Below are 25,895 nucleotides of genomic sequence, written 5' to 3'. Positions count from 1 at the left end.
GTCTGTTCATTCCACCTAAGCATCTGTACTACCATGTTTGAAAAAAAAAAGAGAAAAAAAGATGGCCGACAACTGGGAAACGGTTGTTTGCTTGTTTGTTTGCGAATCACACGCCGCGGAACAAAGGCGTAATGTGCTTGGTCAACCTGCACAATACAATGTTTGATTACGTGCAGAGCTTTGAACTTCGGCATTTTGTTCATTGTCGGAAATAGATAGTCGGGCATTATAAAGAGTAGTTAGGGTCTACTCATAAATAGGTCTATAATAATTTATATAGGCCTACTCAATGGTGCAAACATGGACAAACTTTCCGTACCCTGCCAGCACCACCTTTTCACACTTTTACAAAAAGAAATATTTCATTTAAGAGATGCTGTTTTTATTTTATAACAAAATGAACAAGTGGTGGTAGGATACCTTGTCCCAAACATGCTTTTAATTTTGTCTTACCTGGGAAAACCAGCAAATGTCCTGAAAGGTTCCAGTTCATCCGTAGGCATTTTGTCATTTGGTCCTGATCCATGAGCTGTTTAACCGGAGTATGCACCCACAGTAGAGCAATGTTGAGTTCCGATTCCGTGCACGAAGACGACACTAGACACTCGCTGTCAACAACCAGGTGTTAACAATGCATGAGGTAGCCATCAGAGAAATTGGTCTTGGTAACCGATACTTTGTCCTTGTATAAAGCAACAGTGACGAGTAGTAAGATGACCAGACGTCCAAAGTCACTCGCGGTCACCGTGACCATGACGGCTAGCACAGGATGACTCCCCCGCCTACCAGCGCTTTATGACGGCGGCAGATTCAAACAGTGAAGCCCTCCTTACTGCGTGATTCGCGATGATGAGTCGTACAGCTTTAGCAAGTCCAATGAAAACAAACATCCAACAGACATACCAGAATTTGTTCGTCTTCATAAAGGCTTCTTCCTCAACGATAAAGGTAAACCCCAAAATTATTGTTGAATTTTTGATGGTCCGTTGTCGGTGTTTAGGACGACATGATATTTTTTACTGCTCAGATCAGTGCACGGCTGGATGAGCAGGGCGCCACACAGTGATAAGATAGGCGCTAATTGAGCTTTAAAAGTAGTCGGAGTCCCTGACCAAAGATTCCTTGACGTCTCTTGTTAATCGACAGAGCCTAGTCGGAGATTGTTAGGTCTGGGAACCAGACTACTGTAAAAGTAGCAGGGTAGACTGGCCCCCTGTCCTTTTACCGCACGGATAATGACAGGTACTTGTTTATGTATACACATTATGTACATGTACGTCGGATTTGATTGCGAATCTCCAGAACCGTGCTGCAGGCCATGGTGAAACAATGCGTGGTGATAATGTATGTGAGCTCAACGGCGGGCCATTTATTAAAGTACAAAATTCCCACCGTCGTAGTGCTTATCAAAGGGGGGAATGCGTTCGAGTCTATTGATTCAAGGAACTAAACAAAAATCAGGAAAACATTTTGAGGATGACAAAAATAAATTGTCAACAGCAGCTGTCTGGCATTTATAGCTCTCTTTACTAGCCTCGAAGTGTGACGTCAGATTGTCAGGATGCAAGGTCCCTCCATACAAAATCCAAGTCGCAGGTGTGGCTGGAGTTTCTGCGCCCCCCTCCCCCGCCCGCCCCCAAAGGGGGAACTGTGTTCAAACCACTTCTGACAGCGCCCTCATTCGAATCGACCTCCCTTGGCCCCATGTTGATTTCCAATTATGGGGGACATCTCCCAGGGACAGTGGCTTGGTACTTCATATAAATGACCATGTAATTGGAGTCACAATTACTAGTGGATAGGTGCTAAGCATAGTACCTGGGTTTATTTCAAACATGCTGTTTTGAATGCACTTTTACACCATATATCTTAACATAATATAAAAGTGGTGTAGGTAAGCAAACGTTGCTGCCTTTTATTACTAGTTACAGCATTTTGGAAATCCCATTTTTAAATCTTTAGCTTTACCTTGCAAGGCCCAATTGCTCTCAGCTGCTTGAGCAAAAAGAGTAGCTTAAAGGGAAGGTACACGTTCGGTAATTACTAAAAAAAAACTGACTTGACAACGAGCATTGGAGAGCTGTTGATAGTATAAAACATTGTGTGAAACGACTCCCTCTGAAGTAACGTAGTTTTTGAGAAATAGTTAAAGACTTCTAGCTAGAAGTCTTTTATTCCTATCTGAAAGCGCACAAATTTGTCCAAGGGTGTTTTTTCTTTCATCATTTTTGCGCAACTTAGATGACCAATTGAGCCCACATTTTCACAGGCTTGTTATTTTACGCTCATGTTGGGATACACCAAGTGAGAAGACTGGTCTTTGACAACTACCGAACGTGTACAGTGCCTTTAATTCTGAATAAAACGAAAACAGGAAGCCAGTCAAATGTGACAAAGTACTTTCACTGCTTATCTTTTATTTTGGGAAGCACAAAATATTCTGTGCTTAGCTACTTTTTGTGCCTTAACAGCTCTGTGGAACTGCATCCTAGACTTAAAGGCAGTGGACACTAATGGTAATTACTCAAAATAATTCTTAGCATAAAACCTTTCTTGATTATGAGTAATGGGGAGAGGTTGGTAGTATAAAACATTGAGAGAAACGGCTCCCTCTGAAGTGACGTAGTTTTCGAGAAAGAAGTAATTTTCATCAAATTTGATTTCAGGACCTCAGATTTAGAATATGAGGTCTCGAAATCAAGCATCTGAAAGCGCACAACTTCGTGTGACAAGGGTGTTGTTTCTTTCATTATTATCTCCCAACTTTGACGACCAATTGAGCTCAAATTTTCACAGGTTTGTTATTTTATGTATATATATGTATATATCACCACCATAGTGATTTGTATAGTGATATTACACTTTGCTTAGCAGTTATGATTGATTCGCACTTGAGAACAATCTTAGCGCTTTGCAAAAACCAAGCAAAGGCCCCAATTCCATGAAATGTTTTATAGCAGAAAATACTGCTCAGCAAATATCTTTGCTTAGCAAAATATTAGTGTGGCACCAGTTACAACAATAACTTTATAAATGTTAGCTGTTAACTTGTTTCTGCCAAGCATAATTTTTCTAGGCTTAGCAAAACATTAGTGTGGCACCAGTTACAACAGTGTTAACTTCATGAAATGTTAGCTGGTAACCTGTTTCTGCTAAGCAGGGTTTCTCTGTGCTTAGCAAGTTTATGTGCTATATGGCTTCATGAAACTCGGCTCTGGGCAATGTAAACACTTCTTTACGTGCCCCAAGTAACCTCCGAGTATCTAGTTGGCTTGAAGCCTGTTTCTGCTAAGCAGGGTTTCTCTGTGCTTAGCAAGTTTATGTGCTTATATGGCTTCATGAAACTCGGCTCTGCAATGTAAGAACTTCTTTATGTGCCCAAGTTACCTCTGAGTATCTAGTTGGCTTGAAGCCTGTATCTGCTAAGCATGGATTTTCTGTGCTAAGCAAATTTTGTACTGAAAATGCGCTTAGTTTGCCCTAAAATTCCTCAGAGTATTCACTGCTTAGCTCACTATTGAATAACTATAGCTGCACTCCCATACTTTGGTCAATGGAGGGGAATAGATTATTTTTGTAATAAAATTCTACACCAATTATTTACATATTACACTTCCTTTAATGCCTGTAAAGAAACTGGGAGACTTTAGAACACTAGGTGGCAGCAGACTTAATACCAAGACCAAATTTTTCGTCTCTGCATACCATCGAACTCTGCGCTAATGATCACCATTCTCCGCTAACTGTGCAAGCGCCCAATTTACGAACTAGCAGTGTAAGGGAAGAATGACTAGCAGCGTGGATTACGCAGACGCACAAATTCCCTGATAACCCGAGAAATCTGCTTGAAGCAAGCATGGAATTCTCTGCTTCTGTAAGCAGCGATTCTTTGCTTACCATAAGCAGAGCCATAAAATTAGGCCCTAGTAAGTTAACATTGTAGTTCAGAGAATGCGCACATCACCGAGAGCAATGGTTTGAATGGTATAGTCTGCTGCCACCTAGAGTCCCAGAAGTCTCCCACTGTCCAAGTGGTTCAACTGGACTTCAAAATGATAGTACGTTAACCTTTACTTAAGTTAATGGCCTGACATTAAATGCAAAAATAACCTCAGTCCTTTGGTTGGTAAGTTGTTTGCAACAGCTAATTCTATTTTCTCAACCTTTACTTTAAAGGCAGTGGACACTATTGGTAAATTCTCAAAATAATTATTGGCATAAAACCTCACTTGGTAACGAGTAATAGAGAGAGGTTGATAGTATAAAACATTGTGAGAAATGGCTCCCTCTGAAGTGACGTACTTTTCGAGAAAGAAGTAATTTTCCACGAATTTGATTTCGAGACCTCAAGTTTAGAATTTGAGGTCTCGAAATCAAGCATCTGAAAGCACACAACTTCATGTGACTATGGTGTTTTTAATTTAATTAATATCTCGCAACTTCGACGACCGATTGAGCTCTAATTTTCACAGGTTTGTTATTTTATGCATATGTTTAGATACACCAACTGAGAAGACTGGTCTTTGACAATCACCAATAGTGTCCAGTGTCCAGAGAGATGAATTTTGCTTGAAAATTAGTTGACATTCTGGACGAGAAATAGAAAATCTAGGTATTTTTGTTGACTCTGACGCACATGATCATTATTTACTTTCCAAACATATTGCCATAACCTCATTCCATTCTCTAGTACCCTAAAGCAGAAAACAAGCCCAATTTAAAAAAAAACAAAAAGAGCAAATGTACAATATATATATATACATATATATGAACAAATAAATAGCACCATAATAATACGGCTATGTGTTATTCTACTCTAATAAGCAATGCACACGGCACGATGGCCGATCTTTCCTTTGTAAACCATTCTATTTTGCTGTTTTCGATGTAGGGGTCGATGCTGTGGTTGACCCCTATCGTCTGGGGGCCCATGGTGTAACTGTTGGGCCGAGCTCGCACCTGGAAGGCCACGCTGACCGTACACACACGCTTCGTCTTCGGGTCAGTGAACCTGAGGATGGGTGAAAAACATTGTCTTAGAAATTATCTGGAATTAATTTTGAGGCAAAGTATAACCATGTTTTTTGGGAACCGTTTGATTGTTTTAACCCTATATATAGGCGTGCAACTTTTCCTCAGACCAGCTGATTTCCTCTTTTGAAATGTTGTAATATCGCAAGGCAACGACCCTGCACGGTTTTAAACAGCAGTTTAAGAACGAGTCACTACTCTTTTATTCCCATTCACACTCTGGTGATCAGAAACACCAGAGTTTGAATTAGGTGCTCTTAACCGCTCGGCCACGACACTTAATAGTTGATCGCCAATCCATCACTCTTTCATAGGTCGACCAGTTTATTAGCAACTGGCTTAAATCCCATCGGAGAAAAAGATGTTAAATGAAAACAAAGAGCGCCTAGCCAAACTGTTTTGAGAGCGACCAAAACTACAATCCATTCCTAAACCTTACAAACAAAGGAATTATCCGTCTTACTGTTGTTGTCTTGAGTAGACGTTACAGCCAGCGTATTTCATGGATGGAGAAACAAAGATCTGTTTGGTGTCAAAGTCTTTGGGTTTGTGGGTGTCGTCTTCGTTCAAATGGTTGGATTGTTCCGTCGGTGACCCTCCACCGAGCGTAATATCACCTAAATTGGAAAGAAGAAAAAAAAACTCAGTAAAACAAAGACACAAATAACCACAAAAACTATTTGAATATTACTTCGTCCTAAAACTCGCACTTATGCTAATTGAGTCGATTATAAAGATATCTACTCAGCATAGACACATCTTGCTTAACATGAAGGGTTACCAGCCAAAATGATGTGGTACCTGTGAGGGTAGAGGTTGATATTGTGTATGAAAAAGCCTTTGGAGCACCACAGTAACCTGGGGATGTCTACTCCCCAGGGAGCTGAGAAAGATGTTACTGACCAATGACCAGGGTACTTATGAAAATCGCATTGATATGATTATTGTTAAATGCGCTACATAAACGCTTTCGTGCACAAGGCGGTCATTAGTGACCAACAAAAACACGTCAAATTGGACTTTCATAACCAGTCATAACTTAAAAACTCCCATATAAAACGCCCTCATCCGGTTGTTTAGAGTAATTGTTGAGCTTTCAGTTGGTGTGAAGCTCAACTGGGGGTGCTATTGAAAAATTTTGAGAAAAACACGGTTGAACACGTTTTCTTTTTTTGCTTTTATAAAAATGTATCCGTGCATCAAGGAATTAAAACAACTTTAATTATCTTACCAGGTAGAAGTAGCATTCCACTGTCGAGAATTTTTCTGACGGCTCCAAGCACCGTTCCATGGTATGCCATATGCCACATATCAAACACATTCAAAGTCTCCGCTCTACAGTGTAGTCTGAAACAAAAGTGAAAATGTATTCAGGGATGTGATAGGCTAGTTTGAAATGTGAGCTCAAGACTCATTCAAGGCTCTCCATGGACTATCCCCTACCTACATACAGAGCATGCTTCAGCCCCGTAGTGTCAGGCCGGGTCTGAGGTCATCGGGCAGCATGTTCCTCTGATCCGTTTATCCAGCTATGGGGACAGGGCATTCAGTAACATCCTCACCACGCCTCTGGAACACTCTGCCTCAACATCTCAAGGACACACATGACATCTCACGATTCCAACACTCTCTTAAAACCCATCTCTTTAGATTAGCCTATGCAGATATAGAGTGAAATTTTCTTCTTGTTCTTTGACCAGGCCTTTGAATGTTTTACAGATTAAGTGCGCTTTAAAAATGCTGTATTATTAATACAAAGCATGAAAGCTTGAGAGAGCGCGAAAGCTAGTAACCATCAAGCCTGCTGACATACATTTATCTTTGGTTTTAAAAGCCCTAATTTGCAATCTGGGGCATTCTGTGTGGCTTTATCTCCATGTTCTTAGGTATTTGATCTAAAGTCAAAAATTAAAAAAAAATAAAATATAATAAATTGGGGGGGGGGGTGGCAACAAATGGAGAAATCACATCCCTGCACATTTCAAATTATCTTGAACATGAGTTTTTCTATATAAAATTTAACTATGAACAATGAACATAAGCATAAAACACATCTTACTTGATTGCAAATTTGCACCATCCAAACGGGCGGGTGTACCGCTGCAGTGGATCTCCCTGGTCCCCATACTCACTGGTGCCCTGGTACTTCCGACAAGGATCACAGTAGCACTTGTTGAACTTTGGATTGGTTTCAAAGTACGCATCTGTACAAAAAGGTGTTAAAAAAGAACATTGATCAAAACTTAAGTTTAACACACACTACAAAAGGGCAAAACTTCATAAAGCCTGTCAGCACAAAAACTTGCTGAGTACCAAATAGTATTGCTTAGCAGAAATAAATTACCAGCCCAAATTACAGTAAGAGAAAGTGATTAAGAAATCAGAGTTTCAGATCAGGTAGGATGGGAAATCGTCGAATACTGAAAACTTAAAAACCAATCTCCATGCTAGGCTCTGACCGAGAATTCAAAATGAGGTCCACAGGAGGTGAAAGGTAGGTAGATAACTGTTAAGCTGGTTTCCTGCTCATATCTGCTAAGCATAAATTTGTTCAGCAACACTTTGTGCCTAAGCAGCTCTATGACATAGGGCCAAGGGTAAACTTGACTAAATTGGACCAAAATGCACAGATTAGAGATGGGGCATTCAATCCCTATCCACAAGAGGTTTAAGTCAGCTTACATCATTGCTGTTAAGATTACATCTGATATTAATTCACTCACCGGGTAAGCCTAGAGTGGCTTTGAAACGGATACAGAGATTCTTGTATTCACACACCCGTCCGTTTCCTCCAATGGGGAACAGTGACCGAGGAGTGTTCTCCTTCAAACCTATTCACAAAGATAATCATACAACTCAATTCGTTGAGAATTTATTACCCACTCCAAAGCATCAGTCTGTTCAAAACTCACTTGGTTACGAGCAATGGGGAGCTGTTGATAGTATAAAACATTGTGAGAAACGGCTCCTTCTGAAGTAACGTAGTTTTTGAGAAAGAAGTGATTTCTCACTAAAATATTGCAATCGATTTCGAGACCTCAGCTGAGGTCTCGAATTCAAGCATCTGAAATCACACAACTTGTGCGACAAGGGTGTTTTTTTCTTCCATTATTTTCTAAGAACTTTGAAGTCCAATCAAGTTCAATATGTTGCACAGCTTGAGATACACCAAGTCAGCATACTGTTCTTTGACATTTACCAAAGGTGTCCAGTGCCTTTACGAAATTTCCAATTGCAAGTGTCCGTTAAAAAAAAAAATGAAGATGGCCTTGCCCTCTCTAAGATAAAACTTCAGGGTCTGGAAGATCTTACCATTTTCAAAGGATGCCTTCTCTTTCTCTTCTGGCACACCAGCTGCCCCAAGTTCTTCCGTTACTATGGAAACCTGCATCAACAGATAGTTCTGAATTACACCAAATCTAGAAGCTGAATGGTTAGATCTATTCTAAATGGTTAGTTAAAATGTATAGGTTCTATTCCATTAAGATCCCACAGGTGTCACGACTGGGACTCGAACCCACACTCTGGTGATCAGAAACACCAGAGCTCGAGTCCAGTGCCCTAACCGGCTCGGCCATGACACGCCACTTACCAGAGGGAAATTGCTGCGCCCCCTTCAAGAGCAAAGTTCAAGGCTGGTTCTCAGGGATATGATAGGCTGTTGAACAATAACCTGAACCATGAGTGCAAAGTGTACAAGCTTGCAAGCAGGAAGCCTGTTTACATTCCTTTATCTTTGGTTTAAAAGCCCTACTGGGGGGGGGTGTTCCATTTAGTTTTACCATGTTCTTATGCAATTGATCTCAAATTTAAAAACAATTTTTTTTTTATTTTTTTATTTTTATATGTGTTCTTATGAGTTTGAACCAAGTAAAAAAGAAATTAAACTTTTTTTTTTTAATTCATTTTTTGTCCGATTTAAAAAACGGAGAAATCACATCCCTGTGTTCTTGGTGTGACTTACCTCAACACACTGCCCGTAGAGGTCCACCAGCGCATAGCAGGGGTTGGGTATATGATCAGCGATGATGCCACAGTCTCTACCATATACATAGAGATGTAGATTACTCTGGCCATCCACCATGATACCTACAGTATCTCCTTCCTTTAGTTGGTCTAGGTTGGGTCCGTTGAACGTTCTCACCTACAGTTTACAGGGAAACAGATTAAGGGGGTCAGGTTTAGCGCATAGCAGTGGTTAGGTATATGATCAGCGATGATGCCACAGTCTCTACCATATACATAGAGATGTAGATTACTCTGGCCATCCACCATGATACCTACAGTATCTCCTTCCTTTACTTGGTCTAGGTTGGGTCCGTTGAACGTTCCCACCTACAGGGAAACAGATTAAGGGTTTGGGCACTTTTTGCATGACCCAACACACAATGTCCATAGATTTACATTAAAGGGAATGGACACTATTGGTAACTACTCAAAATAATTATCAGCATAAAACCTCACTTGGTAACGAGTAATGGGGAGGGGTTGATACTATAAAACCTCACCCCATTACTCTTTACCAAGTAAGGTTTTATGCCAATAATTATTTTGAGTAATTACCAATAGTGTCCACTGCCTTTAACACTTTGATGAGCATGTACCTTGTGGCCATTTTGGAACACTGCATCCCCTTGAACGATCCACGTCCCTCGTTTGATATTTGACGCCGATGCTGGAAAGCCCAACCTATCTGGGGAATGACTGGTCACGCCGATCTTAACAGAGGACGTCCACTCGTCTGTAACCTTCTCAAGCTTCACCTAAAGAGCACAGGGACAACTAGTTACATACAAGAAAAGTGAATGAACGGTGCAAGAAATGTAGCCAGGGGCAAAGCCATTGAGCGCCTGATTAATTAACACATTTTGTAAGATATTCACTCTCTAATTCCACTGAAACCAGTGAGGAAATATAGAATAATGAATTATGTAATTAATGTGATGTCATTGCTCTTTCTTATAAAGCATACAATATGAAAGACATGTTTGTACGTATCGTACTTGGGGCACTGCATAGTGAGGTAGTGAGGTATCAATATATATTTGGATTGCGTTAACACCATGTGTGTTTCTACTTGCCGAGTGGATTTTGATCTTTAGAGAACTGTATTGCTTTATATTTTACTACCGAAGAGTAGATTTTCGGAATTCGGGAGACTTTTCAATTTGAAAAAGAACTGTCCAGCTTTTTAACTACTCTCTGGGCGGAAGTTAGAAAACATTATAATTTTCACTATTTTTTAATTATTTTTTTTTTTTTTTGGGGGGGGGGGGGAAGAATAAAACAAAAAGATTTCCAATTAAAAACGGAGAAATCACATCCCTGTAAGTTTGTCTTACCTCAAACAGCTGCCTTCTTGGTAAGGGGCAGTCGCTGATGACGACCGCCTGATTGTAGCTCGCTGTTCGACTGGCCGTCATGTTCTCATTGCACAGACCGATGTTCTTCCCGTGGTTATTATGGAAGTGGATCGGATGAACGGGAATGGAACACGTGGATTCTCCCTGTACATCAAGAAAACAGGATGCAACAGAGTCAAAAGTTTGGTGATTATACGTTGGTATCGTCAGGGCAAAACATAGAAGCTCACTATTGTGAAAACGTTGTATTTTGCAAGAGAATGCAAAAAACACTGATTCTCAAAAAATAGTTAAAGTAGAAGTTTTCAGCTTCATTATTCGTCAAGTTTTTGAGAAAAACACAGAAAAATGTTTTTTAGGAGAGTCGCGTAAATCCATTGTACACGCTCAAGCAAGTAATACAGCAAGTTTTATTTTGAGGAAAACTTTCTACCATCATTATCTTGTGTAAGTTTAGTTTAAATCTGTGGACATTTGTGTTTTGTGTCGTAGGAAAAGTACCCAAACCCCTTAAAGACACTGGACACTATTGGTAATTGTCAAAGACCAGTCTTCTCACTTGGTGTATCTCAACATATGCATAAAATAACAAACCTGTGAAAGTTTGAGCTCAATCGGTCATCGAAGTTGCGAGACAATAATGAAAGAAAAATCAACCCTTGTCACACGATGTTGTGTGCTTTCAGATACTTGATTTTGAGACCTCAAATTCTAAATCTGAGGTCTCAAAATCAAATTCATGGAAAATTTTCTCGAAAACTACAACACTTCAGAGGGAGCCGTTTCTCACAATGTTTTATACTATCAATCTCACCCCATTACTCACCACCATAATTTCCAAAAGTGTCCATTGCCTTTCAGCGAGAAAAAAAAAAAAAAAAAGCAAAACTGACCTCTTTGTCTGATTCTTCTTCACTGCTTGATGAAATGGACGGTGGTTTAATGCTCTCCAATGACATGACTGCGGAGCTGGTTATCCCCACAGCTTCTACTATGCCGTAAATGTCCACAATAGCGTGTATCGTCTGAAAACAAACACAACACAAACTTCATAAATAGTAGAACAATATCGGATGCTACTTTAGGATTAGCTTTTTTCTATGAAATCTGCTTCGAAAAACAGCTTCTACTATGCCGTAAACGTTTACAATAGCGTGTATCGTCCGAAAACAAAGACAAAACAAGCTTTCTTAATATAGTAGACTTTGTGATTAGCCTTTCCCATGAAATCTGCCAAGCATTGGGTGCATGGGTTTTTCCAGCTCGCACTGGTACCACAGATTGCCACGAGAATTCCAAACGAGAGGGGCATTATCACTCAAGAAAATGCCATTAAATTTGGGATGCACCAATGTAACACATATCAGCAAGATACAGTTTACTTGATGAAAAATCCTTAAAAAAAATTTTTTTTACATAAAAAAGTTAGGCATTTTAGTTACAAAATGAAATGAAAATGATAAGGAAGACACTGTACTGTACCTTTGGTATATCAAGCGCAGCCACACCCAGATTCTCTCCATTTAGAAAGACATGCATTGAGCCGTCTGGATATCGCTTCACTCCTACAGTGTCTCCAACCTGATAATGAGAAGACAAACCATTTATGATTATTGTCAACAAGCTCATGCCGCAAGTCGGGCCATTCAATGGCAAAACAGCCTCAACTAAAATAAATTACATTTTGAGAAAAGCCAATACAGAGATAAGCCATTTTGCCTTAAAAAGGGGATGAAGTGTAAAAAGAGGCAGATAAAGGACACGTCAATACATAATATGCTTTTGAGATGTAAAAAAAAAACTCAATTTACCCAGAAATGATCTTATATTGGAAACCAACATTTTCAAGTAAGGTTGTTTTGCTATTAAGGGTCACATGGCGTACCCGAGGCTTTGGGATAATACAACAAAACCCTATCCTTGCGGGTAACCATTTATACCTCTGGGAGAAGAGGACCAAGTAGGTGAAGTGTCTTGCTTGAGTGTCATGGCCGGGATTCGAACCCCCAACCCAATGACAAAACCGCCAGAACTTAAATTTGATGCTCTAACCACTCGGCCATGACACCCTGGTCGGACACATTGACTGATTGACTGGCTACAGACCTACGATTGGGAAAGAGGTTGTAACATCGATCCCACCCCTTCACCAACACGATTAACACTTCGATTCTGCACTCAATCTATTCAACTAGAAAGCGGTTAACCTCACCTCTAATCTCTCCAGTGCCGACGAATAGTTGTCCTTAACGATCTGCCCGTTGTGTTTGACCTGTGACCCCTGGACAATCCACGTGTCCTTTGACCTCAAGGAGTTTGCAGTGACCGGCAATGACATCTGACCCTCGGAGATGTCGTCAGGGTTGAGGGTCGTTAACCCTATGTGAAGGGTACCTGACCATTGACTGGCAACCTTTTCAACTTTGACCTGAGGTCAATATATACAGAAATATTAAGTCAATCATTCAAACTTACTCTTTGTTTAAAACTATTTCTCTGTTTTATAAACCAGAGAAGTTGAGCTGTACTGTCCAAACGTAATGTGCAACAAAAACATTGTGACAAATATATTGAGGCCTGCAACTACACAAGGTCACAGGGAACACGGTCTCGGTTGCCCAGGGTTCGATTTCACAGAGAATTAAGATTCATCGTAAGGAGAGTTGTCCGTATCGCCACAGTGATTTGTATTGTGACATCACACTTTACTATTGCAGTTCAGATCAATCGTAGCTCTTTGTGAAACTGGCCTGGGCCCTATTTCATAGAGCTGCTAAGCACAAAAATTTGCTTAGCATGAAATTTCTTCCTTGATAAAAACAGGATTACCAACCAAATTTCCACGTGATTTTCAGGATAAGCAAACAACAGCTGAATACCAGTAACGAGAAGACCTCGTTTGAGGTCTCGAAATCAAATTCGAAGAAAAACACTTCTTTCTCAAAAACTATGTCACTTCAGAGGGAGCCGTTTCTCACAATGTTTTATACTATCAACCTCTCCCCATTACTCGTCACCAAGAAAGGTTTTATGATAATAATTATTTTGAGTAATTATCAATAGTGTCCAGTGCCTTTAAGCATCAAACTTGTGCAGATATTACATTATCATATATGACTTTACCTCAAAGAGTTCTTCAGATCGTAGTGGTTTACTGCTGAAGGTGACAGCATGATCGAAGGTTCTCACCCGGCTAGCGACGGCAAGGTCTTCAGAGAGATGTATGTTGGATCCACATACTGTATGGAACTTATGGAGAAGACCTGGCACTGAAAACATCAATAGGTAAGGCTTTAAAAACCCTTTCAAGCCAGCGCTGGTGTCATGGCACATTTGATTTATGCGCTGTTTTCTCCCAATTGCAATTCCGAAATCCTTGATATCATAGACTGGACGGACATCCAAGAGGGGGGGGGGGTCGGTCAGATCACAGGGTTATGTACACCAAGCCTATGTTTAAACACTTCTAGCCATGGGTATATCACCTGTGTAAACACCCTCACGTGACTTGCTCTCCACCTATAGAAAGTGTCGTGGCTGAGCGGTTAAGAGCACCGAATTCAAACTCTGGTGTTTCTGATCAGCAGAGTGTGGGTTCGCATCCCCAGCTGTGACACTTGTGTCCTTAAGCAAGACACATAACCATTGCTTCCTCCATCGGATGGGACGTAGAGCCGTTGGTCCCATGTGTTGTGTAAACGCATGTAAAAGAACCCAGTGCACTTACCAAATGAGAAGGGGTTCGCCCCGGTGTTCCTGGCTATATTGGCAGCATATTGCGCCGCAGCACCTTGTAAACCATTACATGGTGCTTAAGGATTAGGTCTTATATCTCAAAAATTCGCCCCACTACTTCCAGTTATAATATCTGGCGCTTTGTATCCTTTGGCAAAAGGCGCGTTATAAATACGGTTATTACTATAGGAATAGCGAAACTGTCTGGGGTATTTATGAATATGTTTTCAACACACATGGCAAACCAGATTGACCAGTTATTTTTTCCTAAGCAGATTCTACCACTCCTTGACTCACCTGCTATGACAGAGCCATGCGAATCTGTCCTGGAGTTCATATGCTGTAAATGGTTATCAAGCTCAGTCGGAGGGACCAACGATACTTGGGCACATTGACCATACAAGTCAATCACTGCGTACACATCTATGAAACAAAATGACGACAAAATCAAACAAAGATTTAAGGATCAGCTTTGCTAAGGAAGTTAAATAAAAATCACCTCCTTTGTTTATTATTATTATTATTAAATTTTATTTATTTATTCGATTTTCAACAGCGGATAACCGATACCTACAGGTATCATTAAAAAAATAACAGATAAAACTATTTATAAATATATTTAAGTTGAAAATGACGATTACACAATAATTGATAAAAACATAATTCATAAAGAAAAACAAATAAATCAAAACCCACATAAACAAGCATGCTCAGCCACCTTTACCCGTGTCATTGCCTTGGTTTCCTTTAAAATATTCCATTAGATATTTTCAATTTCCTCTTTCTTTAAAAACCTGCCCTTTACCAAGGAGAGTGCCATTGCCCTAACAAAACAAAGCATCGGGACAATTCCGGCAAACTCAAATTGGATAGCAATGATCTATTCTCAGATTTTTTTTTCTAAATGTCGGCTTTCCTCTAGCTTACCGGATGGTACATCTGTACATGCGATTCCCATGTCCTGTCCATTCAGAAAGAAGTGAAGTGTGTTATCGTCCAGACGGACAATACCGATTCTGCTCCCCTCGTGTAGAGTGTCCAGGTCCAACCCGTAGGAATTGTTCAACATTAGACCATCTTTCATTACGCCCGCTCCACTGCAAAAATAGGGGGGTCATGGCAGTTTAGTCTCATACAACCTCCCCTCAGAAGTTCCCCTCCAGTCCTACTGCTGAGAATCCAAATTCCCATAAACTTTTGTATTAATCTATTGCACAATGCACAGTGTACTTACATGTACATGCAGCTACTCTGTCTGCCATTATGAGAGTCAAAATGTACACAAAGTTAGTGACCCTCAAATTTGGAAATAGTAGACGCGTAATTGTGCAGAGGTACGTTCCTTGTTGTGCTAAGCAGCTCTATGAAAATGGACCCTGGGCCCAAATTCATTAAGCTTCTTAAAGCAGAAAATAATGCTTAACAAATTACTGCTAAGCAGAAATGAGCAGGAAACCAGTAACAAATTGTACATGAGACATAGTCATTTGGTTGGTAACCTTATTCCGGTAAGCATGTGTTCTCACCCTAGCATCCAGGTATCATGATCCAGGTCAGTCATTGTACTTATTCTAGTAAGCATAGTTTGATTGTGCTAAGCGGTTCTTACCTGAGCATCCAGGTATCGTGGTCCAAGTCAGTCATTGTACTTGGGAAGTCGAGCTCCTCAGGTGAGATGGTTGTAACTCCTACTGAGGAAAGTCAAATAATGGTGAGTCAGGACATGTCCGAGTTACCAGCCGCAGCTGCTGCTAAAGGGTCTTGTCAAAATTAACCCAGAACATAATAGATGTTAAATTTGCATCGGGGATAAAGAATATTAGTTTCGGTTTTACCCAAACACAGATGTGTGTTAGCACTGTATACTCAGTACTTTCTTGTTTCCTGTGAAAAAATATCACAGGCATATTACTCGGGTGGGATTCGAACCCACGACCCTTGCAATACTAGAGCAGTGTCCTCCGGATTAACATGCCAGCACTCTACCATCTTGAATGTGTCTCGGATAGAGTGAGGGTTCTAACCAAAGTCAGATATGATCTAACACTGACCTGCTTCGATGGAGCCGGACCATCTGTCCACCATCTTCTCGATAACAATCTCGAATCTCTCTCCGTCCCTCAGTGCTCTGTTACTCATGATGATTGCGTCGTTGAACTCCCCGGTGGCGCTCGGCCGAAGGGCCCTCACACCGTTATTACTGATCTTGACGTTGCGGCCATGTAGGTGGTAGAAGCGCAGGGTGCCGTCGTCCGTCGGGATGCGTATGCCAGGAGATTCCACTTGGTAGTCTGAAAGAAGATTCATTCAGACGTAGAGATTTCACTTTCAAAGTTGGTACATTAAGAAAATAAAATTAAGTATCCAAGTACTTCATGAAAGTTGCATGGCATGATTTTTCACCGTGTAAAAATGGTTTGAAGAATGTTTTTCTCAAACCAAATTTTTACAAATAATGATGTTTCAAATGAAACACATTTCAAACTTGCCTCTACTGTGCTTTGAATCTGGTTACCAGATTGATCTAGATGGACGGCAGTTCATCTAGTTTAAACCAGTCCAGTCTTGTCCAGGCTGACATGTATCTGGTTTGAACCGGTTAAAGGAACACGTTGCCTTGGATCGGACGAGTTGGTCAAAACAAAAGCGTTTGTAACCGTTTTTTATAAAATGCATATGGTTGGAAAGATGTTTTAAAAGTAGAATACAATGATCCACACAAGTTTGCCTCGAAATTGCGTGGTTTTCCTTCTACTGTGCGAACTAACATGGTCGGCCATTTATGGGAGTCAAAATTTTGACCCCCATAAATGGCCGACGTGTTTAGTCGACGAGGTAAAAGGAAAACCACGCAATTTCGAGGCATGTTTGTGTGGATTATTGTATTCTACTTTTACAACAGCTTTCTACCCATATGCATTTTATAAAAAACGGTTACAAAGGCTTTCAAAGACCAACTCGACCGATCCAAGGCAACGTGTTCCTTTAATAGTCAAGATGGATCACAGTTCATCCTGTTCAAACCAGTCCAGTCTTGTCTAGGCTTCCTTGTATCTAGTTAGGACCAGTTTAAGCTAGTTGGATCACAGTTCATCCTGTTTAAACCAGTCCAGTCTTGTCAGGCATAGTGAACACATTTCACACCACTTCAGTCTTGTTAAAGCTGCTTCATGTCTGGTTAGAACTGGTTTGATCCAGACGGACCACAGCTCATCCAGTTTAAACCAGTCCAGTCTGGTATGGTTTACTGAATTCCCACTTACCACCAGGCTGCACAATAGTTGCTTGTGTTGCCTGCCCATAAAGGTCCACCACAGCAAAGAGATTTGATGGGACATGGGTTGCAGCTATGCCTTGATCCACCCCGTTAATGTAGAAGTGGAGGTCACCGTTACGTTTCCTCATGACGCCAATTCTATCCCTCTCCTGAATATAATTTTTAAAACAATTTATGCAACAAACTAAATTAAGAATACGTTGTCATCATCTGCCTAATTACTTTAGTTACACCCAAAGCTAGTCCCAAAATAGCGCACTCTTGTAGTTGAGGACATGGCTCACTTATTTTATGCTGGGCGTGTCGAGGCCGAGCGACTAAGAGCACCAAAGCTCGGGCCAAACCTAAGGTCTAAGCTCTGATCAGAAGAATGTGGGTCTTGACATTTGTGTCCTTGAGCAAGACACCTAACCATTATTGATTCATACTTCAGATGGGACTTAAAGCTGTAGGTCCTGTGTGTTGTATTAAAGACTATCTAAGAACACACTCATCGCTATTGAGAAGGGGTTCACCTCAAATCAATGCACTTATGCCTCATTGAGATGCTTAGCCATTGATGAGAATCATCATAGAAATAGTCTTGTGTTACACCCCAAAGCTAACCCAAACCTAGGCCTTAGTACTTCTGTATCACCCAAAGCTAACCCCACACAACGCCCCCTTGTGATTCAGCACAACGCTCACTTCTGTTAACCTAGGCCTTAGTACTTCTGTAACACCCAAAGCTAGCCCCAACCAACGCTCCCTTGTGATTGAGCACAACGCTCACTTCTGTTAATCTAGGCCTTAGTACTTCAGTAACACCCAAAGCACACCCAAAACAGCACCCCCTTGTGGTCGCGCACAAGGCTTGCTTCTCTTACCCTGAGTCTGTCCAGGTTGAGGCCATACTCATCTATGATTGGACTACCGTTATGCATGATACCATTCCCAGTCATCATCCACGTCCCACTACGGATGTTGGTCATTGTGGACGGAAAATCTGAATCAAACCCAAAGCCAAGCAAACCAGTTATGTCAAAGGAAATTAACTTGATAAGTTGTAATGTAATGCACTATTAATGTCTTGAGAGGGACCTCAGAAAAACTTTCCCTCCAGGTTTTTCTTTTTCTACAACTATCTGCAAAGATCTGAAACAGGACCACCAGGGCCCTATTTCATTGCTGTTTAGCAGAAAAAGTTCTTTGCTAAGCGACAAAAAGAGTGCGGCACCAGCCACAACAATGCAAACTGAACGTAATTTTGGCTGGAAACTTGTTTCTATTAAGCGATACTTTTCTGTGCTTAGCAAATGGTTAAAGACTTCATTAAACTTTTTGTCAGCTTTTAACGTAGCTGGTGCAAAGGGGTTGTGTATAAAAAAGAAAGAAAGGAAAAACAGATTTTGGGAAGTAGGTGTTCATCTAAAATTTGTTAAGACATTTTTTCAAACTTAACCAACCTAGTTCTTGTGGTGCATGTTTTGTGAGTCCGATCTCAATAGAGCCAGCCCACTTATCTACTATTCTATCAATACGTATCTCAAACATCTCGTCTGTCTGTATGGGACGGTTTGTCAGCACCACTGCATTGTTGAAGTCATCCATTGCACTGGGGGATACAGAAGACCAGACACCAGTTTCAGATTGTTGTTAATACTAAACAAAATAGCTGCGTTAGTTTGATATATAGTCTGTTTGATACCTTTTGCAGATCAGGTTTTTTGGCCATGACACAAAGCTTGGGCGATATCAATTTATTTTATTCACGATATCTCGCCGACAATATATCGCGATATTCGATTCAATCGCGATTAATTAAATTTGACATCTGGATTTATCAGTCTTCAAACTCCAAGTGAAAGTTGTAGAAGAGACAGTCAAAGCATAAGAGAGGTGTTCTAATGACCTATTCTTCTGGTTTTACTCCAAACCTATGGGGTGCAAGATGTCTCAGCTAGCAAATACATCGCGATATTTAACCGATATCGCGATATATCGATATTTCGATTAAAACCAAATCCATCCGATATCGAAATCGTTTCCAAATTAATATCGCGATATTCGATAATATCGTGATATCGCCCAAGCTTACATGACACAAATCCCTACTCACTGTGAATGAAGATGAATGTAATATAATTTACCTGTAGAAGTCTAGCTTCATTAGTCATTAAATTTATGAGGAGCAAAAAAAGGGACAATCACAGAGAGATGTTTTCAGGAGAGTTGCATAATACCAGTACTGGTAAATACCTTGTACGTGCTGTTGTCTCCTATTGACATTGTTTTACTCATTTCTCAAAAACTTGACACCTCAGCAAGTAATATTTAAAAAGGAAGTTTTCTACCATCATTATCTTCAAACAGAGTAAGTTTGATGAAAATCTGTGGACATTTGAGTTTCGTAACCCTATAAGACCAACTGTCCACAATGTGCCCGAGTATAAGAACTGGTTATTCTCCCTATTTTTCTTCTCAAGATTAACTGAACTTACTTTGGTCGATGGGCTGTCAGTCCATTATTGATCACCTGGGCATGGATACCACACATATCATGGAAGTGAGGTTTATCTGTCCATTCCCACGCACCAGCTGTCAACAAAATAGACACCACACCTTTACATAGATAACCCTCCTACTCTTTAATCCATTATCAAGCAAGATGGCTTTTGTTTTGTTCATTCTGGTTGTGAAGCCAAGGACTCTCAGAAAAGCCAACTTAATCACTGTTCTAATGAACGAATGACAGGGAAGGAGGTTTTAGTTTTAGATGTGGGAGAAAAAAACCAAAATTATTCCAGGGAAAACCCACACAGTCAGGTAGGGATTGAAAACCCAATCCACATAGTGCCCACGCGTAATTTGATTGAGGGTACTAAGAGGCTTGAAGGCCAGAAAAGATACCACTAGGCCAACCCGACCAACTGTTTGAAGCAATTTAACCACTCCACGGATGACGTCTTTATCTGCAAATTTCTTCTGGACAGACTTACGGTGGATACTTTTTAACACTCGAGGCAACTTCCAGGGCCCAATTTCGTAATAGCTGCTTTAACACAAAAACTTGCTAAGCACATAAAACTTTTGCTTACCAGATTAAGGTTACCGGCCAAACTACCACATCACATGTGCAAATTGTGACTGGTATCCTGCTCATTTCTGCTTAGCACAAAAGTGCCATGCATTATTTCCTGCTTAAACACCTCTTTAAAATTGGGAAAATTTTATGCACACAATAGAAGAACTGTCCTCTTTACCTTCAAAGACATTTGGCAGTTCCTGTTGAGCTAACGATCTGAGGTAGCTGAGACGAGGGACTCTGTGATCAATAAAGCTTGCCATGGCGTGGGCAGCTGGCGGGATCCACTCCAGTATGGTCACCTTAACAGCCATTCCGTAAAGGTCAACGACACCGAATATAATATGCGGGGCGTTGGAGGCAGCTCGTCCCTGGTCCCGCCCATTGATGAAGAAGTGAAGATCACCGTTGGCTTTGCGCATGACCCCGATACGATCCCCTTCCTGGAAGATTGGAGACAGGCAAGATAATTGCATAACATAATCCATAATTCTAAGTTATATGCCTTAAAATCACTACTACTCATTGCATCTTTTAACTAAGGATTATTAAAGGCAGTGGACACTATTGGTAATTACCCACAATAATTAATAGCACAAAACCTTCCTTGGTAACGAGTAATGGGGAGAGGTTGATGGTATAAAACATTGTGAGAAACAGCTCCCTCTGAAGTGCCATAGTTTTCGAGAAAGAAGTAATTTTCCACGAATTTGATTTCAAGACCTCAAGTTTAGAACTTGAGGTCTCGAAATCAACCATCTAAACGCACACAATTTCGTGTGACAAGGGTGTTTTTTCTTTCATTATTATCTCGCAAGTTCGACGACCGATTGAGCTCAAATTTTTACAGGTTAGTTATTTTACGCATATGTTGAGATACACCAACTGTGAAGGCTAGTCTTTGACAATTACCAATAGTGTCCACTGCCTTTAAACTCCTGCTCATTATTACAATACTACCACGAAGAGCCTCATCTCTCAATATCAATGTCATCAGAATGCCAACCTATACGCCTCTCTTAATATTTATGCATGAGGTACGTCACAATGTTAACTCAAAACGAGGCGATGGGCGCAGCCACTGCAAGTGACGGTGAACGTGCCCCCATAGCCTCATTTTGGGTAAGAATTATGTATTAAGAGACGCGTATAGACTACCCAACCACGTCTATTACAATGACTTCATCACACCACGCCAACAAGGACGCCCACCACTAGCTGGAAGGATCAAGTCAAATACGATGTCTTAATGCAACTTCCTGAAGCAGAGCAACTAGCGTCAAACAAACTGAAATGGGGACGGTTATCCAAGGAGGCAAAAGGGACACCCTAATCAGCTAAGTAAGTATTATTTAAAAAGTCACTGCATGTAGTTTCTGACTTACTGCAAGGTCATCGAGGTCAAATTCTCCATACTCCCTGGTGGTGCCTTTACCATTGGTGAGAATGCCACAACCACTCATCATTATAGTACCTGGAAGGAATAAAACGCAATTCATAAGCAAAATCGCCAAGATGTGGCGCGTCGTGGCCACGTGATCAAGCACACTGGAGCCAAGCTCTTGTACTTCTGATTAGCAGAGTGCGGGTTGGAGTCCTAGTCTTGACACTTGTTTTAAAGTGATACACTCAACCATTATTGCTTTGTCCTTCGGATGGGACATAAAAGCGTTGGTCCAGTGTGTTGTGTAATGCAGGTAAAAGAACCATACCTTTTAAGAGAGCTTCAAAACGCTAACTGCTCTAGAACTTTTATACCTACAAATATCTTCTGAACCCACCTGATCTGAGATTCGTCATAGTGGACGGGAAGTCTAACGTGTCCGGGTTATGAGTCGTGACGCCGATTTCAATTGATCCCGACCACTTATCGATCAGTTTGTCTATTCTGATCTGGAAATCAAACAATCATATAAAAAAAGTGAGCTGAAAAGAGCAAAAATATCGCTCCAAGCAAGGTTTAAGCCAGGATTTAGTAAATGACGCAGGCCTGGAATTTCACACAGGCTACGAGGGACATGGCCTCCGTTGCCCCTTCTTGGCCTTGGTGCTCCTTCAAAAGTTTCCCATTGACTTTGAGATTTTCCAATGAAAGTGCCCTTTGCAAAATGAAAATGAACTTGCCCTTTACAAGATGAAATTCCAGGCCTAAAAATAGTGTCAAAATTTGCGGGAAATTTAAAAGCTTAGTGTCCAAATTAATCACTTACAAAACATTAGCAAAAATGACAGATAAAACAGGGTGTACAAATTTTAAACAAGTTGTCAAAAAGACACCAAGACGGCTCTAAGCTCACTTTGGACCAGTATTGCCGTTACTCACCTCGAATAACTCATTACTCCTCAAGAGTCTATTTGTCATGACGACGCCATTGTTGAACTCGTCCCTAGCGTTGCCTCGCTCCGCCGTCCTTCCATTGTTTATGATCGAGATGAGTGTACCATGACGCCTGTGGAACAGGAGTGCATCGTTGGAGGGCAACGACACTGATGCGTTGTCAACGGCAACAACTACATCCTCAACTTCTTCAACCTCTGTGTCCTCATCCTCCTCTCTGTTGCCATGGTTATCATCGCTTTCTGCCTCGCTCGATGACGAATCCTCGTTGTTGTTGGGGACCATATCTAGAAGAAAATTACATCAAAGTAAGCATTTAATAATAGTAATAAGCGTAATAAAGACTTCTAACCACCCTGCTGGGTGTTCAAAGTGCAATTTATCATAATAATATTACTATTATTAAATGATTTATCAAAGCGCTCACACAATTAATATACCCCTGTTCATTATGCCTTGAGCATTGTATCTTTCTTGATAATATTGCCTATATACAATCAGCATTACGTTGACAAAAAAGACAATCTATGACCCTACCGTATGGGTGACAGGCAAACCCTAGACCAATAACAAGTCACCACACACCAACTCCGAACTTAAATCATCAAAGTACAGTTTAGTTTACCCTTAACTTTTATAGTGATTAGCCCGCAGGGTCAATCAGCTCATCATTTCAATAGTCTGCCAGATTTTGCACTTGTCCGTAATTCATACTAAATAGGGATGCTTTTACACTGAACTAGCCATCTGGTCCTCAAGGTGTTTTAAACTAGCATTTGGTCAGCAGACCGCTGAGGAAAAAAGCTGCTACCGTAAAAAATCTAAACATACTTGCAGTGTGAATCAGTGTCACTTGTGTGCATTTGCCGTACAGGTCCACCACAGCATACACCCTGGCTGGCAGGTCAGATGCAGCTACGCCCTTGTCGACGCCATTGTGGAAAATATGAAGCTCTCCGTTCTGCGTCCTTTGAATACCGATGCGATCTCCGATGCAACACGAGTCCAGATCACAGGCATACTCGTCAAGAATAGCTTCACCTGGACATAAAACAAAAACAAGAATGAATTGTTGAGAGCCGTTGGTTTAATCGCGACATTTGAAACAGTGTGCTCTGCAGGGGAATGGAAGAAAGAGAAATGCAGAGAACAAGCCTACGGCTCTTCTCAGGTCCAACACTCCCAAGCCTGATTCTTCGTTATTTAAAGGGTAAGAGCACCTAGGCATTTTCTGTTTAGCTAGGGCACCTCTGTGAGGAAATTCTCTTATTGGAACATTTCAAGGGGCACCAAGGCAATGATAAACAGTACAGGGAGTATCTACAAGAATTACTAGATAAGAGACAATTTGATTGAAGGAACACGTTGCCTTGGATCGGACGAGTTGGTCAAAACAAAAACGTTTGTAACCGTTTTTTATAAAATGCATATGGTTGGAAAGATGTTTTAAAAGTAGAATACAATGATCCACACAAGTTTGCCTCGAAATTGCGTGGTTTTCCTTCTACTGTGCGAACTAACATGGTCGGCCATTTATGGGAGTCAAAATTTTGACCCCCATAAATGGCCGACGTGTTAGTCGACGAGGTAAAAGGAAAACCACGCAATTTCGAGGCATGTTTGTGTGGATCATTGTATTCTACTTTTACAACATCTTTCTACCCATATGCATTTTATAAAAAAACGGTTACAAACGCTTTTCAAAGACCAACTCGACCGATCCAAGGCAACGTGTTCCTTTCAATTCTAAATTTCTCATTGTACCATTGTGAAGTACCGTAGAGCCAGACAAGATCCAAGCTCCCTCACTGAGTCCAGTGGCGCTGGTTGGAAACTCAAGATTTCCTGGATCCAGTGATGTAACGCCGACTTCAATTGATCCACTCCATGTTTCAACCTTTAATTATTTTAACAAATAATAAATACAAATGTATTATTTGCTTGATTGATATGTTTCTTAGTTTAAAATAAATAGAGTTTTTATTACCAGAGGGTGATCAGAGCATGGCCATTGAGGAAGGATCAGAGACACAGAGGACAATCAAAATGACTTCAGAAATTGTAAACAAACTGACTTTGTCATAAAGTCCTCCCAAAAACGTCACTGCGTATGGTCAGTGCTTACTCCTACTGTTGAGTTGAGGGTGAGGTTTGTTTGGCTTACACACATCGTGATGACGGTAGCACATTATTAGGGGAAAAACCTCCATAGTTATTTGTAATTTTAGGAAAAGTACTAATGGCAAATGCTATTCTGGCTTCGGTTCTTAACGAAAGCCAGTGATGGCCAATGGATGTGGGAGACGATAGCCGGACGAAACCAAAATAGTTCTAGGAGTACGCTGCCAGTACCCAAAAACAAATTAAAATGTGTTAGTTATTTCTTTTAATCTTTACCATGATACTGCTAGTTTTCACTTGTTTGAATTTGGTATAGTTTGAGATTTATAATTAAATATAATTATCAAAAAAAAGGCCAAGTATTATTAATAATAGCCTAGGCCTAGGGCCTAATCAAATTACTTACAAAAAATTACACACAAAATATATATATATATTTTTAATTTAGCAAAATTGTTTGCCAGCTATTTCTTTCTGTGACTGTGGTTGTGCTTGCTGCAAACCAAACAAGACTCAGGTCAGGACTTCCTAAATTGTGAAGTACCTGGCCCAATGTTTGACTTTGTTCTGAATGAACAGTTGGGTTTACTACTTGTCAAATTTTGACCATCTGCATCAGCTGACAGAGGAGACAAATTCAATGTAATTCTACGTACGGCTCAATGCAAAAACCAGACCCAACAAAACAAAACACTCTCGTCTCGTTCGCCTACCTTTTTATCGATACTGACTTCAAATATCTCGTTATCTTTCAAAACAGTTTTACTTATCACAAGACCATTATTGAATTCCTGTCTCGGCTCATTTCTACTTGCCGTCCTGCTGTTGTTGGTCAGTAAAACAAGATTTCCGTGTCGGCTGTGAAATCTTCGCCTTACTGTTGTCGCCATGTTATCTGACAAGTCGCCATTTTCTTTATTGATTTGCATATGTACAGTCGGACCAATGAAAAGTAAGGTTTGTAAA

At 40.6% G+C, this 25,895-nt stretch overlaps 1 protein-coding gene across 2 annotated transcripts; it reads right to left on the bottom strand.

The window, feature by feature from the left end:
• Positions 1-1,787: 1,787 nt before the first annotated feature.
• Positions 1,788-25,834, bottom strand: LOC139950588 (neuralized-like protein 4). 2 transcript variants are annotated; one of them, XM_071949342.1, is made up of 28 exons: positions 25,643-25,834; positions 24,573-24,705; positions 23,640-23,849; positions 22,794-23,095; positions 22,252-22,363; positions 21,856-21,944; positions 20,649-20,913; positions 19,887-19,983; positions 18,852-19,000; positions 18,273-18,391; positions 17,393-17,555; positions 16,181-16,420; positions 15,739-15,817; positions 15,057-15,226; positions 14,427-14,552; positions 13,518-13,663; positions 12,607-12,822; positions 11,877-11,975; positions 11,288-11,419; positions 10,374-10,538; positions 9,636-9,794; positions 8,996-9,175; positions 8,344-8,416; positions 7,755-7,862; positions 7,091-7,235; positions 6,263-6,378; positions 5,495-5,648; positions 1,788-5,011 (listed from the first exon to the last, which is right to left on the bottom strand). In XM_071949342.1, the coding sequence occupies exons 1-28, from the start codon at positions 25,817-25,819 to the stop codon at positions 4,807-4,809; spliced, it is 4,329 nt and encodes a 1,442-aa protein (XP_071805443.1). In that variant the 5' UTR covers positions 25,820-25,834; the 3' UTR covers positions 1,788-4,806. The 2 variants fall into 2 exon arrangements, with proteins under 2 accessions (XP_071805443.1, XP_071805442.1); XM_071949341.1 differs by having other exon boundaries at positions 15,739-15,820; positions 25,643-25,832.
• Positions 25,835-25,895: the final 61 nt, after the last annotated feature.

Source organism: Asterias amurensis, chromosome 18, assembly GCF_032118995.1.
Source record: "Asterias amurensis chromosome 18, ASM3211899v1".
In the NCBI taxonomy this organism is placed as follows: domain Eukaryota; kingdom Metazoa; phylum Echinodermata; class Asteroidea; order Forcipulatida; family Asteriidae; genus Asterias; species Asterias amurensis.
The sequence above is the reverse complement of the archived record's forward strand: the minus strand, read 5'-3'. Positions and strand labels throughout refer to the sequence as shown.